Consider the following 15,814-nt stretch of genomic DNA (forward strand, 5'->3'; position numbering starts at 1 on the left):
GTGTGACTATAAATGTGATGTAAATCTCATCCATGCATTTACATGTCATGTATGAAATTTAGCAAGCATATTAAATGCTTCATGAAGCTACAGTTGTTGAAGGATGCTTATGAATAAAAAAATCAACAATTAAAATTTACCTTTTTGTCATATAAAAAGTTTATGCCAATGAACTTGCATATGTGAACAAAAATATATAGCAATGTTCTGAGCAACCCAAACCAATAAGCTTATCAAGATTCTCGACATCTCCGATTATTACTTAACCATATGCAAACCGGCTACTAAGTTAATGGACATTGTACTAATAGTGGTAGATGAAACACTACCATAAATTTCAAGTAAGTGTTGATGGTGATAAAGACTTATGAGTTTCTTATGAGTTTCTTGATATAAATGATAGTAATAACAGTAGCTTTGATGGTTTGAAGGATATGATGATAATAATAGTAGTTACGATCGTATGTTTGTTGTGAACATTTCAAATGTAACTCATGAATTAATGGTAGTGAAGATTCTTTCATTTTTTTTTTCATTTAATTTATAACTTATTTTAATTTTTCACTTTATATTTATTCTATATGCAGTATCTAATCCCTTAGTTAGATCAGTTATTTGCAAAAAAAAAAAAAAACTAAAATTAAATTGTCCAATACTTTAATAAAACTCAATCTAACTGAAATGTACAAAAAAATATTCAAATGAAAGGTCAATAATTAAGGTAAGGAAACACTAAACAAGACTTAGAAATAAAAAAGCATGCACAAAAAAATGTACATTTATAAATGTTGATTCTGATCAAGAGTTACAAATATGAGAATACACATGCCAGTAACATCTTAGTGAAGTGATGAAGAAAATATCTCTAATGTGATTGTAATATATATGAAAAACCCCATTGAAAATGTTTGATTCTCCATTTGAATATTAAAATTATAATTACAATACCAACAACAACAATACTTAATTCCAACAATATAGAGTATGTGTGAGGTGAGATGTAAACATTGATTCTTCTACCCCAAAGTAAAAGAGAAGTCGTTCTGCTTCCACCCACGGGTAAAGAAAATCTTTTCTCTACCTGCTCATAGAAAAAGTCATCACTTTCTCTATTTAAGGGCAGAGAGACTGCTTCTAGACTTAAAATTATAATTACCGTTAAACTTTGCCATTGAATTTCATCACAATTGCCCATAATCATTCCATCAAAAATGATAGTCATCTACAAAAAGATCATTGAAAAAATAATATAAACATATACGATTTATCTAAATAAAATAAAGTTACACATTAAAAAGAAATAACAATTTGATAAAGAGACTCAGGTATATTTTTTTTAATACAATAGACTTTTATTTCATCTTGAAAATGAAGATATCGGAGAGCATGAATTAACAAACTAAATATTATTTAGAGAAACAAAATTAAAATTCACATTATACCCTACATTATAACCGATAACTTTTTAGTGAAAGTTGAGATATATGAAGGATTCTAGATGTTTTTATACGGGTAGTGTAAAAGTAACTTACAAATTTTGGAATGACAAAAACTCATTTAAACCATGAGATGATACGTATTCCATCCCACTTCAGCCTATTCTTTATTATTATTAATAATTTTCCTAATCCTTTAATTATTTAGTAATTATTACATAATAGATAAAGAAAAAATAATTTTTTTTAACTTTTAAATCATTAAATTATAAAGTTTAAGTTGGCTCATTTATGGCAATGGGAGTCACTTTTTAATTATATATAGATTAGGGTATCTACGTTGTCGGTGTAACATACGTGATTCAATTTTTGATGTGTGTGTGTATATATATATATATATATATATATATATATATATATATATATATATATATATATATATATATATATATATATATATATATATATATATATATATAAAGGACCAACCATGATATTGTTTCTATAATTTATTATAGAAAATATATATATATATATATATATATATATATATATATATATATATATATATATATATATATATATATATTTTCTATAATAAATTATAGAAACAATATCATGGTTGGTCCTCAAAGTTTGTATTAAAAATCAAGAGTGAACCTAAAGTTTAAATTGATCATGTTAGTCTCAAATTTTATAAATTGTACACGAATGTTCCCACGATTTAACTGAAGTTAACACCATCCAGTTAAACAAGTCACATGCTGTAAACATGATAGGCTTTATTGTCTTTTAGCTTACAACTTTAGGTCCCACGTATGACGTAACCCCACAATTACCCTAGAGTTACCCCACAATCCCACGTTAAAACGAAAATCGAAGTTTACTAATAATACATTAAACTATTGATTTATATAGACCAAAAATCAAGGGGGATGATTCTAACACACCATTTTTTGATCCTCACACACCAATTTACAATTTAAAGAAATGGAGTATTACTAGTGAAATGACCCGTGAAATCACGGGTTCGTTTAAATGAAACAGTTTAACGATGTGTTTTATGTATTAAGTGAACGTAAATGCTAAAGTCATTTAGTTTAATGACCCGTGGAACCACATATTTCGACTAAGAAACTTGTCATTGTTTTTACAAACGTATTGATATACTTAACTTAGTCAAAATAAATGAACTACATTTATTCTCTCACCACTTACTTTCAATTTTGATCACAATTATTATTTTTCTTATCATAAAATTTATATTACAACATTTTATTGAGACATATATTTCGCATACATATGTAACGTAATTAATCCTGTAAAGAAAACCTATATTTGAATAATAATAATAATAATAATAATAATAATATAATAATACTCCCTCCGTCCGACTAAAAGTATCCAGTTACTTTTTGCATAAAGTTTTAGAAAATTTCACTAAATTCATTCTCCACCAATCAGAAATCTTCCATCTCCAAAATAACCTCTTCTGATTGATTGAAATCTATAGTTTCTATTAAAATCCTATAATGATGATGTCATTATTAGGCTATTTTCTTTGTTAAGAAAAAATCAAAAAAGAAAAAGAAAAACAATAACGTTGTATATGTATGTAAATCAGTATTGTTATCTCATCATATTGTTGGTCAAAACAATTACTGAAGTGCTACTGGTGATGTGAGCAAAAGAAGTAAACAATTGTAATTAGTTAGATATACATATCAATTTTTTGACGAAACGTGATTTATAGTATCCATAGCCTATCAATTAAGAGAAATTAACAACAATAAAAAAAATTCCAGTCAGCTAAAGATATATAAAGATAACTAATAGTGATCACATTATGTATTCACACCTTATATTAACTTTATACCGTTGAGGAGAATTAGATGATTAGCATGTATCGATTATGGTAGTTAATATCATAGTACATAGCTCGGAGAAGAAGAAAAAGCAAGCATGAATAATTGCCGCTAAAAAAATTAGGGCATAAAGACGTATCACATTAAGAGTGAATAAATAAGTAAATATGATGAGTTTGTATGTTTAAAATGGGCTCATATGATATAATCATATTTAAGTGGGTAAATCTGTTATTATTAAATTTAAAAAGGGTATATATGATAAAAATCTTAAATAAATAATAAAATATTTAATTAATGTTAATGACATCATGAAGATGACTTAGATTTTTTTCTTTTTATTTTTGATTTTTTCTTAACAAAGAAAAAAGCTTAATAATGACATCATCATTATATGATTTTAATAGAAACTATAGATAGATAGATTAGAAGAGTAAAAGATTAAAATAGGTGTGTGAGGATCAAAAAAGAGTGTGTTAGAATCATCCCCTAAAAATCAATTTAAAAACCCAAACATTAACTGTTATTAGTTTTATTTGGTTGTGGCTATGATCAATGCATCAAACCCTAATCAACGATATAAATATTCTTTTTTTTTTTGCCAAATAAAATAAAAAAGTAGATCGAGTCTTGTTCTTCTTTTATCCTTCTTTAATACAACTTGTCAAATTTGAAAAATAAAAAAATCCTACGGCGACTAAAACCCTACGGCGGCGATTTCAAATTTTTTCTTCGATATGATGCTTTTCTGTTAGAATTGTTATAGTTTTAGATTAATTGGAACTTGATTAGTTTTAATTTATATGTTATATAAAAGTGATGGGTATTATTTATATGTGATAGATGAGGGGTAGTCTTTGTAAATAAGAGAATATGGAGCAGATTTAGAGAAATGAGTTTTATTGATTTGAGATCTCTTGTGTACATCCATTTGACATCCAACACCTATTTATAGCATACATATGTCGGTGTAATTTTTTCTAGTAATTTCTTAACTAGCTAAATCTAGTTTCTTCTAGCTAGTATTTGTAATTAAATATCTATTACATTAGAAAATATTTAATGTTACTAATTATTTCTAGTATAATCTAGAAAAATATTATATTTTAACACTCCTCCTTAATGTTTTTCGATGTTACTCCGAGCATGTTGCGTAGAAACTCGAACTTTGGTCTTGGTAGTGCTTTGGTGAATATGTCTGCAATCTGCTCTTCGGTCTTACAGTATTTTAATTCAATATCTTTCTTGGCGGAGACTTCTCGCAAAAAGTGATATTTGATATCAATGTGTTTTGTTCTACCATGGAACACTGGATTCTTTGCCATCGCAATTGCAGACTTGTTATCGCAATATATCTTTGTAGCTTCGTCTTGTTTCTCGCCCATATCTTCTAGTATTCTTCTTAGCCATATAGCTTGATTAGCTGAGTTTGCGGCTGCGACGTACTCGGCTTCTGCTGATGATTGTGCCACCGTTTCTTGTTTCTTTGATGCCCATGAGAAGACACCAGATCCAAGTGTGAATGTGTATCCTGAAGTACTTCTCATGTCATCTACCGATCCGGCCCAATCACTGTCTGTGTATCCATGAAGCTTCGAGTCTATAGTGGGCTTGTACCATATTCCATAGTCCATGGTACTTTGCAAGTATCTTAATATTCTTTTAGAAGCTCCGTAATGTATTTGAGTAGGGTTTTTCATGTACCTGGATAGCAGACTCGTTGTGTACATGATGTCTGGTCTTGTTGCGGTTAGATATAGTAGACTTCCAATGAGACTTCTAAATCTTGAAGCATCCGCTTTCTCCGATCCATCTTCTTGTCTCATCTTCTCATTGGCAACTAGTGGTGTGGCTACGGTTTTGCAACCGTATAGTTTAAACTTTTTCAGGAGGTTTTCTGTGTATTTCTTTTGACAAATGAAGATGCCTTCATTTTCTTGACTAATTTCGATGCCAAGAAAATAACGCATCAAACCAAGGTCACTCATCTCGAACGTTTTCATCATGTCTTCTTTAAATTCTTGTATCATTCTCTCATTGTTTCCCGTATATATAAGATCGTCGACATACAAGGAGATGATGAGAGTGTCAGAGTTACCTTGGGTTTTGATGTAGAGTGTGGGCTCACTTTGACTCCTCCGGAATCCTGAACTTGTGAAGTAGTTGTCTATGAGACTGTACCATGCGCGTGGCGCTTGTTTAAGTCCATATAAGGCTTTCTTTAGCTTTAGGACTTGATCTTCTTTTCCTTTCTGGATGAACCCTTGTGGTTGCTCTACGTATATCTCTTCCTCAAGAAACCCATTTAGAAAGGCTGATTTCACGTCTAATTGATGAATCTTCCACCTTCGTTGAGCTGCTAATGCCACAAGTGCTCTTATAGTATCCATTCGTGCTACAGGTGCGTAGGTTTCGGTGTAATTGACTCCTGGTTGTTGCGAGTAGCCTTTAGCTACTAGCCTTGCTTTGTGTTTTTGTATAGATCCATCAGGGTTGAGCTTTGTTTTGTAAACCCACTTTACTCCAATGATTTCTTTATTTTCTGGAGGATCAACTAACTCACATGTGTTGTTTTTCTCGATCATTCTTATTTCTTCGTTCATAGCAGTTACCCATTTTTCATCTTTGGCTGCAACTTCATAGCTTTCAGGTTATATGGTTGTAAAGTTACATGCCTCGTATACCTCTGCTAACGCTTTGACTCTTCCAGGTGTGGACTCTGGGCTTGACTCGTCTTGCACCAAAGGTAATCTTGTCGACGGAGAAGTTGGTGTAGTAGGACTTGTTTCTCCGGTACTTTCCTGTTGTTGAGAATGCTCCATTTGTAGTGGTTGTTGAGCTGGAGTTTCTATAGATATCTGCGGCAGATATGTTTATCTTTCAACTTTGTCTTTCTCCCAGTTCAAAGAAGTGTCTTCGTCAAACTCCACGTCTCGGCTAATCACGATGTTATTTGTTTTCAGATTATAGACTCTGTAGCCTTTTGACTGTGTGCTATAGCCCAAAAATATTCCTTTTTCTGATTTTTCTTGGAGCTTGTGACGTTTCTCCTTAGGAACGTGGATGTAGCAAATACTCCCAAATACTCGCAGATGTTTTGCTGATGGTTTCCTTCCGCTCCATGCCTCAATTGGAGTCTTATTTTCGACGGCTTTCGTAGGGCATCGATTTAGTATATATACAGCTGTGTATACAGCTTCAGCCCAGAAACTGTTTGGAAGGCCTTTTTCATGTATCATTGTTTTGGCCATTTCCATTACAGTTCTATTTTTGCGTTCAGAGACACCATTTTGTTCTGGAGCGTAACCAACTGTGAGTTGGTGTTTCACTCCTTCATCTTCACAAAATTTATTGAATTGTGTAGAGGTGTATTCTTTTCTTCTATCACTCCTTAGTGATTTTATATAATGGCCACTACTTTTTTCTACGAAATTCTTGAACTTCTTGAATATCGTAAATACTTCTGATTTTTCATGCATGAAATAAACCCACGTCATTCTAGAATAGTCATCGATGAAGAGAATAAAGTACCTGTTTTGGTTAAGAGACGGGGTCCTCATTGGTCCACATACGTCAGTGTGCACCAGCTCCAGTATACCTTTCGCTCTCCAGGCTTTGTGACGAGGGAAAGGTTTTCGATGTTTCTTGCCCATCATACAGCTTTCACAGGTATCAGTGATCTCTTCTATGCTTGGCAAGTCTCTCATCATATTCTTCTGTTGAAGGATTTTTAGTGCGTGAAAGTTAAAGTGGCCAAATCTTCGATGCCATAGCCATGATTCTTCAACTTGAACTTTCATGGCTGTGTCTCTAATATACTGCCAGCGAAGAGGAAAATTGCGATTCTCCATTGGCACCTCGGCTATTAATTTATAGTTGTTTTTCTTGTCACGTATAACACATGTTTTATCTTCGAAGAGTAAAGAGTATCCGTGCTCCATCATTTGACCAACACTTAGCAAGTTACTTGCTAAGCTTGGTACTAGAAGAACGTCATTAACAGATCGAGTGGCGTTATTAGTTTGAACAGTAATTGTACCTTTGCCTTTAGTGTCAACAAGCGCTCCATTCCCTAGTTTCACGCGGGACTTTACGGACGTGTTGATACTATCAAATAACTTTTCATCTCCTGTCATGTGGTTGCTGCACCCACTGTCGATCAACCAAGTATCGTCCCTCTGTTTATTTGCGACATGGCAGGCATAGAATAACTGATTTTTGTTCTCCGGTATATCTTCACTTTCTTCCGTGAAGTTAGCTCGATGATTTTGTTTTAAACGACAATCTTTTTCAAGATGCCCAAATCTTTTGCAGTTATTGCATTGTGGCTTTCCTTTGTGAAAACAATCTTTCTCCAAGTGGTTTGTCCTTTTGCAAATACCACATGGAGGGTATCTTTTTCTTTTCGGATCGAACCCGGTTCTGGGTTTTTCTCCTCCTCTCGAATTTTCTTCAAGATTTCTTTTCCCTCCATTGTTTGATTTTTGAGACCGTAATTTGAGTTTAGACTGAAAGGCACTTTCAAGTGAGTTTTCACTACGCCGACTCAGTCTAGCCTCATATGCTTCAAGAGAGCCAATTAGTTCTGGTACCAACAAAGTCTCGATGTCTTTCGACTCTTCGATAGCAGTAATGACATGATCGTATTTTTCGGTCATACTGATAAGTATCTTTTCTACGATCCTTTTGTCAATTATATTATCTCCATAGGCTCTCATTTGATTTACTATTTCTTTGATTCTAGAATAGTAATCTTTAACGGTCTCGGTCTTTTTCATATTTAAATTTTCAAAATCTCGTCGTAGAGTTAGTAGTTTGACTGATCTCACCTTGGCATTTCCTTGAAATTCTTCTTGAAGGATTTTCCACGCCTCTTTGGCTGTCGTAGCTCCCATGATTCGTGGAAAGATAGACGGTGTCAAGGCTTGTTGAATATAGCCTAGAGCAGCAGCATTTCTTACAACATTTTTGTTGTATTTTTCTTGTTCTTCCGCAGACAGAGTTTCGACGTCTTTTGGAGTTGTAAACCCGACTTCGACAATATCCCACAAGCTTTGTGCTTGGAAATATGTCTTCATTCGGATACTCCAAAAATCATAGTTGTCGCCATCAAAGATGGGGACGGAAATATTATATGCACCAACGGTAGTCATGGTGTACTCGAACAAACGCCCAACACGGCTCTTGATACCACTTGTTAGAATTGTTATAGTTTTAGATTAATTGGAACTTGATTAGTTTTAATTTATATGTTATATAAAAGTGATGGGTATTATTTATATGTGATAGATGAGGGGTAGTCTTTGTAAATAAGAGAATATGAAGCAGATTTAGAGAAATGAGTTTTATTGATTTGAGATCTCTTGTGTACATCCATTTGACATCCAACACCTATTTATAGCATACATATGTCGGTGTAATTTTTTCTAGTAATTTCTTAACTAGCTAAATCTAGTTTCTTCTAGCTAGTATTTGTAATTAAATATCTATTACATTAGAAAATATTTAATGTTACTAATTATTTCTAGTATAATCTAGAAAAACATTATATTTTAACATTTTCCGTTACCGGATTCAGAGCGGGGATCATGGGTGGGAGGAACTCTTATCGTCTAGACAAGGATGTATGGTACTTTAAAGTTCAAAACAGTAAGAATAACGACGAACGGCGATCCATTCCTGTCCCCTACAAGACGGATAAACTACGGGAATCTACTATGTTCTATATTACTAATCTACCGGAGAGAACCGATAAGAAAGATTTTTGGCGTTTATGTCAATCCCATGGAGACACGGTCGATTCACGTTTCATATAAGCATTCAAACTTGGATAGGTGATTCGTTCAAACATGAAAATAGAATGGCTAGCGTATTGTCTTCAATCTAGGTAGATGATGTACGTTTGTTTGCTTTTGTTGCACGTTTTGATCGTGGAAAATCTGATGATAATGTTAAGGGGAACAAGGAGAGTGGTTTGCTGAAAAACGGGACTGTGGTGGCCTTTCTTCTTAAAGTATCTTCAATGCATAAGGATGAAGGTTCTTATGCTAGCAGGGTAAAAGGTTTTGGTTCGGTTGGTAGCAAAACAAAAGCTATTCCTTTGGTTACCTTGGAGGAACAACATTTGGCGCAGATTTCTATTCCCTTGGAATCTGTGTTGATCAAGTTTAAGGATGTAGGTACCTTGGGAAGCTTACGCACTGTGTTAAAAGAGGAAGGTTTGTGTATGTTGATCTACAAAACGTAGGTTTTGTTAACTGTCTACTCGTGGAACTTTCGCAGGGGCGAGTTTACATAGACACCCGTGGGGTTACGAGACACCACTAGTTTGAAAATTTTTAGTAGAAAATACCCGTTAAATTGTATAGGTCACCATTAAATTTAATTGGAGGACCCCATATATTTTTCAAATTTATAGATATTTTTTTAATTAAATTGTGTAGGACACTACTAAATTTACCTACTTGGAGCCCATATATCATTCGAATTTGTAATTTTTTAAAGGTAAACTACCACTAAAATAACATTCAAATATCATTAATGCTGAAAAAAATTCGGGACCCCATTAAGTCGTAATTCTAGAATCGTCACTGAACATTCGGTTTTAACTAAATAAGGTGATCCAATTCTCTTTCTTTCTCACATGGCGATTTGAGCGGGAAAAGTTGTTACAAAATTCTTCATCCATTTTTACCATTTTTTTTTAGCAAAGCAAGCCTAAATTGAGAGGCGAGCTTCATTGTAGATTCAATTTTGCTTTTCCTTCATTATTTTTCATGATCTCATGAATTGATCATGTCCACAAAACCTAGAAAATCATCCCGTAAGGGCAAAATTCCTGAAAAATTTGGGGATTCAGTGCATGATCTACATAAAAAGAATATTGAACACAACAAGAAGAATGAATTGAAGTAAATTGATGTATCAATTGAATCAAATGAAGCTTTTGGGGAAGAGAGTACCGTAGTTACAGAATTTGAGATCTGCACTCATGGGGCTCCTGAAAATGACATCAGGAATGTAAGTAAAGGAATTGTTGATACTCTGAATGATCATCAAAGCATGAATTCTCATGCAAATGTTCATACTGCATATAATACTAAAAATACAAAGAAATCTGTTTATGCTAGTATTGTGAAAAATAAAAGGGATAATGATAACAGTGAAGATGTTCTCAATAGTGGTATGGATGTTTGGTATGGAGAATGTATTGGCTAATGAATTCGAGGGGATGGATGATAGTATTTTATCTTAGATCAATGATGATGAATAAAGAGCTTAAGATACCAACATGAAATATTATAGGTATGAGCATTTTAGATAAACAATTTGAAGTGAAGAATTTAATAAAGGATGAAAATTTAGGTATATATGTTATACTGGAAACACATTTAAAAAGGAAAAGTATTCAAAAAGCATGTTCAAATGTTTTTAATAATTGGAAATGGCATTCCAATATTATCCACAGCCCTAATAGTTGTAGAATTATTGTGGGTTGGGATGATAATAAAGTGAATGTGATGTGTATGATCAGTTGTACTAAGTAAGTCATTTTTTGCTTGGTGGAAGTGATTGGCACCTATAGGAAGTTCTACTGTAGTTTTGTTTATGCCTGCAACAAAGGAAAAGAAAGATTCGCATTACGGAAAGAGCATGAAGTGCAGAAAAGAATACCAATAAATCACCATGGTTTCTTATGGGGGATTTTAATGTTACTAGAAGCCTGAATGAACACTCATCTAGTTGCTCTCAACTTACAGAAGACATGCAGGAATTTAATGAGTGTATTAATAAGATTGAGGTGGATGATATAAACAGCTCTGGTTTTCAGTTTACATGGACCAAATCTCTAAAAAAATCCAAATTGTGGGACTCTGAAAAGCTTGACAGAATTATGATTAATGCTGAAGTCATGAACAGTCTTCCTCAAACCCATGGTGTATTCTTACCTTTTATTACATCTGATCATAGTCCTGCTATTCTAATCATTCAAGATAGTATTGTTTGTAAGTCTAAATCATTTAGGTTTATGAATTATATTACTGAAAAGAGTGAATTTTTGCAAGTAGTTGAGAATGGTTAGAATTATTATATGTTGTTGGGTGTGATATGAGCTGTTTACTTAGGAAGCTTAAAGATTTGAAAAAAGATTTGAAGAATTTAAATTGGAAGAATGGGGATACTTTTATTAGAGTCAATAAGATTAAACTTGAGCTGAAAGATATTTAAGCTAAGATTGATGCTGATCCACAGAATTCCAGTCTCAAAGATAGGGCTACTAAGATTCTTAATGAATATGAAGAGGCAAAACAAGAAGAATTCTTGATCCTGTAACAAAAAACAAAGATCAAATGGCTTAATGAAGGTGACAAGAACACTAAATACTTTCACAAGGTATTGAAAAGTAGAAAACAAAAGTCTAGAATTGAGAGCATCTGCAATGATAATGGTGAAGAAATCTATGGTGATGAGGTGGCTGAGCAGATTGTTAACCATTTCAAGAATTTTTTTGGGTAAAGCAGAGAATGTTAAGCCATTTGAAGATTTCGTAAATATATTTTCAGTGACTCTAAATAATAGTGAAGCTGTTGATATGATTAAAGAAGTAACAAATGAGGAAATTAAAGAAGCTTTATTGGATACTGATAGTGAAAAAGCAGCTGGCCTAGATGGGTATACTTCCCATTTTTTTCAAAAAAATCATGGTGTATTGAGGGTAATGATGTTTGCAAGGCTATCAAAGAATTTGTCATGACTGATGAATTACAGGGGGAGTCAACTCTACTTTGATCTCCTTAATTCCAAAGATTGAAACACCTAATAAAGTGTCTGACTTCAGACCAATTGCCTGTTGCAATGTTATTTACAAAACCATTAGCAGAATGTTGGTTAACAGAATGAAAATAGGTCTGGAAAACCTTGTCAGTATTAACCAAAGTGCATTTATACTTGGAAGAGCTATATGGTCACTCAAGAACTTTTAAAAGGTTATAACAAATAGAATGGCCCTAAAAGATGTGCACTTAAGAATGACCTTCAAAATGCATATGATACTGTGAGCTGGAGTTTTTTGGAATATGTTTTAACCAAAATTGGATTTCATGAGAAAATGGTTGGGTAGATCATGAAGTGTGTTACAACTACAAAATTCTCAGTATGTGTTAACAATTAAATCAAATGATACTTTAGTGGAGGAATGGGTTTAAGGCAAGGTGATCCCATTTCACCTTATCTTTGTACTCTTGTTATGGAAGTCCTAAATTAATTTTGGCAGATAATATCAAGAAGAACCCTGAGTTCAAGTATCATGTGGGATGTAAGAGTATGAAACTTACACATATATGTTTTGTTGATGACTTAATGGTTCTATGTCATGGAGACATTAATTCACTCAAAGTCATCAAGCAGGCTTTGAAAGGGGTTAGTCAAGTTTTTGGTCTTTTGCCTAATATGAACAAAAGCATTTTGTTCTTTGAAAGTGTAAACATTGGCCTGCAACAAGAAATCACTCAATTACTTCCTTTTAAAATAGGCAAGTTGCCTGTCAAATACCTTGGTGTGCCTCTATTAGCTAAAACATTGGGAATTGCAGATTGTAAAGAAATCGTTGATAAAATCAGGATGAGAATTGATAACTGGAAGAATAAACACTTATCTTATGCAGGAAGATTGCAACTCATTGCCTCTATTTTATCCTCTATTTACATATGTTGGGCATCTGTATATATATTCCTTCAAAATACTGTGAAGGAGATTGAAAAAAATACTTAAAGGGTTCATATGGTGCCAAGGTGAGTGTGCTAAAGGGAAAGCTAAGGTAGCTTGAAAGATTGTATGTACCCTTAAAAATCAAGGGGGATCGGGTCTGAAACCATTGAAAGAATGGAATGATGTTTTGTAGCAACTCTAGAAGATGATTGAAAGAAGAGACTCATTATTGTTTAATTGGGTGAACATGGTTAAACTTAAAGGAAAAACAATATGGGAGATTGAAAGTAAACAAAGTGACACTTGGGGTTGGAAACATCTCTTGCTCATGAGGGATAGAATTAAGGATCATTTGTATGAAGACAATGGTGGTATGGTCAAATGGATCACTAATAATGGTAAAATGGTTCCTTACAGAACTTGTCAAGTATGGAAGGATCTTAGAGCTGTTAGCCAAATTGTGCCATGATATCATGTTATTTGGTTCTCACAGGAAAATTCTAAGCATGCATTTATTACATGGTTAACCATTTTGATAGGCTTACTGTAGTGACCCGAACTTTTCCATGTTTATATATATTAATTGAGATTGATATTTACATGATTTAATGTTTCCAACATGTTAAGCAATCAAACTTGTTAAGACTTGATTAATTGAAATATGTTTCATATAGACAATTGACCACCCAAGTTGACCGGTGATTCACGAACGTTAAAACTTGTAAAAACTATATGATGACATATATATGGATATATATATATATAGTTAACATGATACTATGATAAGTAAACATATCATTAAGTATATTAACAATGAACTACATATGTAAAAACAAGACTACTAACTTAATGATTTTTAAACGAGACATATATGTAACGATTATCGTTGTAAAGACATTTAATGTATATATATCATATTAAGAGATATTCATACATGATAATATCATGATAATATAATAATTTAAAATCTCATTTGATATTATAAACATTGGGTTAACAACATTTAACAAGATCGTTAACCTAAAGGTTTCAAAACAACACTTACATGTAACGACTAACGATGACTTAACGACTCAGTTAAAATGTATATACATGTAGTGTTTTAATATGTATTTATACACTTTTGAAATACTTCACTACACTTATCAAAATACTTCTACTTAACAAAAATGCTTACAATTACATCCTCGTTCAGTTTCATTAACAATTCTACTCGTATGCACCCGTATTCGTACTCGTACAATACACAGCTTTTAGATGTATGTACTATTGGTATATACACTCCAATGATCAGCTCTTAGCAGCCCATGTGAGTCACCTAACACATGTGGGAACCATCATTTGGCAACTAGCATGAAATATCTCATAAAATTACAAAAATATGAGTAATCATTCATGACTTATTTACATGAAAACAAAATTACATATCCTTTATATCTAATCCATACACCAACGACCAAAAACACCTACAAACACTTTCATTCTTCAATTTTCTTCATCTAATTGATCTCTCTCAAGTTCTATCTTCAAGTTCTAAGTGTTCTTCATAAATTCTACAAGTTCTAGTTACATAAAATCAAGAATACTTTCAAGTTTGCTAGCTCGCTTCCAATCTTGTAAGGTGATCATCCAACCTCAAGAAATCTTTGTTTCTTACAGTAGGTTATCATTCTAATACAAGGTAATAATCATATTCAAACTTTGGTTCAATTTCTATAACTATAACAATCTTATTTCAAGTGATAATCTTACTTGAACTTGTTTTCGTGTCATGATTCTGCTTCAAGAACTTCGAGCCATCCAAGGATCCGTTGAAGCTAGATCTATTTTTCTATTTTCCAGTAGGTTTATCCAAGGAACTTAAGGTAGTAATGATGTTCATAACATCATTCGATTCATACATATAAAGCTATCTTATTCGAAGGTTTAAACTTGTAATCACTAGAACATAGTTTAGTTAATTCTAAACTTGTTTGCAAACAAAAGTTAATCCTTCTAAATTGACTTTTAAAATCAACTAAACACATGTTCTATATCTATATGATATGCTAACTTAATGATTTAAAACCTGAAAACACGAAAAACACCGTAAAACCGGATTTACGCCGTCGTAGTAACACCGCGGGCTGTTTTGGGTTAGTTAATTAAAAACTATAATAAACTTTGATTTAAAAGTTGTTATTCTGAGAAAATGATTTTTATTATGAACATGAAACTATATCCAAAAATTATGGTTAAACTCAAAGTGGAAGTATGTTTTCTAAAATGGTCATCTAGATGTCGTTCTTTCGACTGAAATGACTACCTTTAAAAAAATGACTTGTAACTTATTTTTCAAACTATAAACCTATAATTTTTCTGTTTAGATTCATAAAATAGAGTTCAATATGAAACCATAACAATTTGATTCACTCAAAACGGATTTAAAATGAAGAAGTTATGGGTAAAACAAGATTGGATAATTTTTCTCATTTTAGCTACGTGAAAATTGGTACCAAATCTATTCCAACCATAACTTAATCAACTTGTATTGTATATTATGTAATCTTGAGATACCATAGACACGTATACAATGTTTCGACCTATCATGTCGACACCTCTATATATATTTCGGAACAACCATAGACACTCTATATGTGAATGTTGAAGTTAGCTATACAGGGTTGAGGTTGATTCCAAAATATATATAGTTTGAGTTGTGATCAATACTGAGATACGTATACACTGGGTCGTGGATTGATTCAAGATAATATTTATCGATTTATTTCTGTACATCTAACTGTGGACAACTAGTTGTAGGTTACT

The 15,814-nt window shown here is 32.5% G+C and overlaps 1 protein-coding gene across 1 annotated transcript; it reads left to right on the forward strand.

Moving 5' to 3' along the window:
* Positions 1-10,997: 10,997 nt before the first annotated feature.
* On the forward strand, positions 10,998-13,072 carry LOC139842088 (uncharacterized). Its single transcript, XM_071832264.1, has 3 exons — positions 10,998-11,379; positions 11,866-11,974; positions 12,556-13,072. Exons 1-3 carry the CDS (start codon positions 10,998-11,000, stop codon positions 13,070-13,072), a joined length of 1,008 nt encoding a protein of 335 aa, XP_071688365.1.
* Positions 13,073-15,814: the final 2,742 nt, after the last annotated feature.

The sequence above is a fragment of the Rutidosis leptorrhynchoides genome, chromosome 4 (assembly GCF_046630445.1).
Source record: "Rutidosis leptorrhynchoides isolate AG116_Rl617_1_P2 chromosome 4, CSIRO_AGI_Rlap_v1, whole genome shotgun sequence".
Classification (NCBI taxonomy): domain Eukaryota; kingdom Viridiplantae; phylum Streptophyta; class Magnoliopsida; order Asterales; family Asteraceae; genus Rutidosis; species Rutidosis leptorrhynchoides.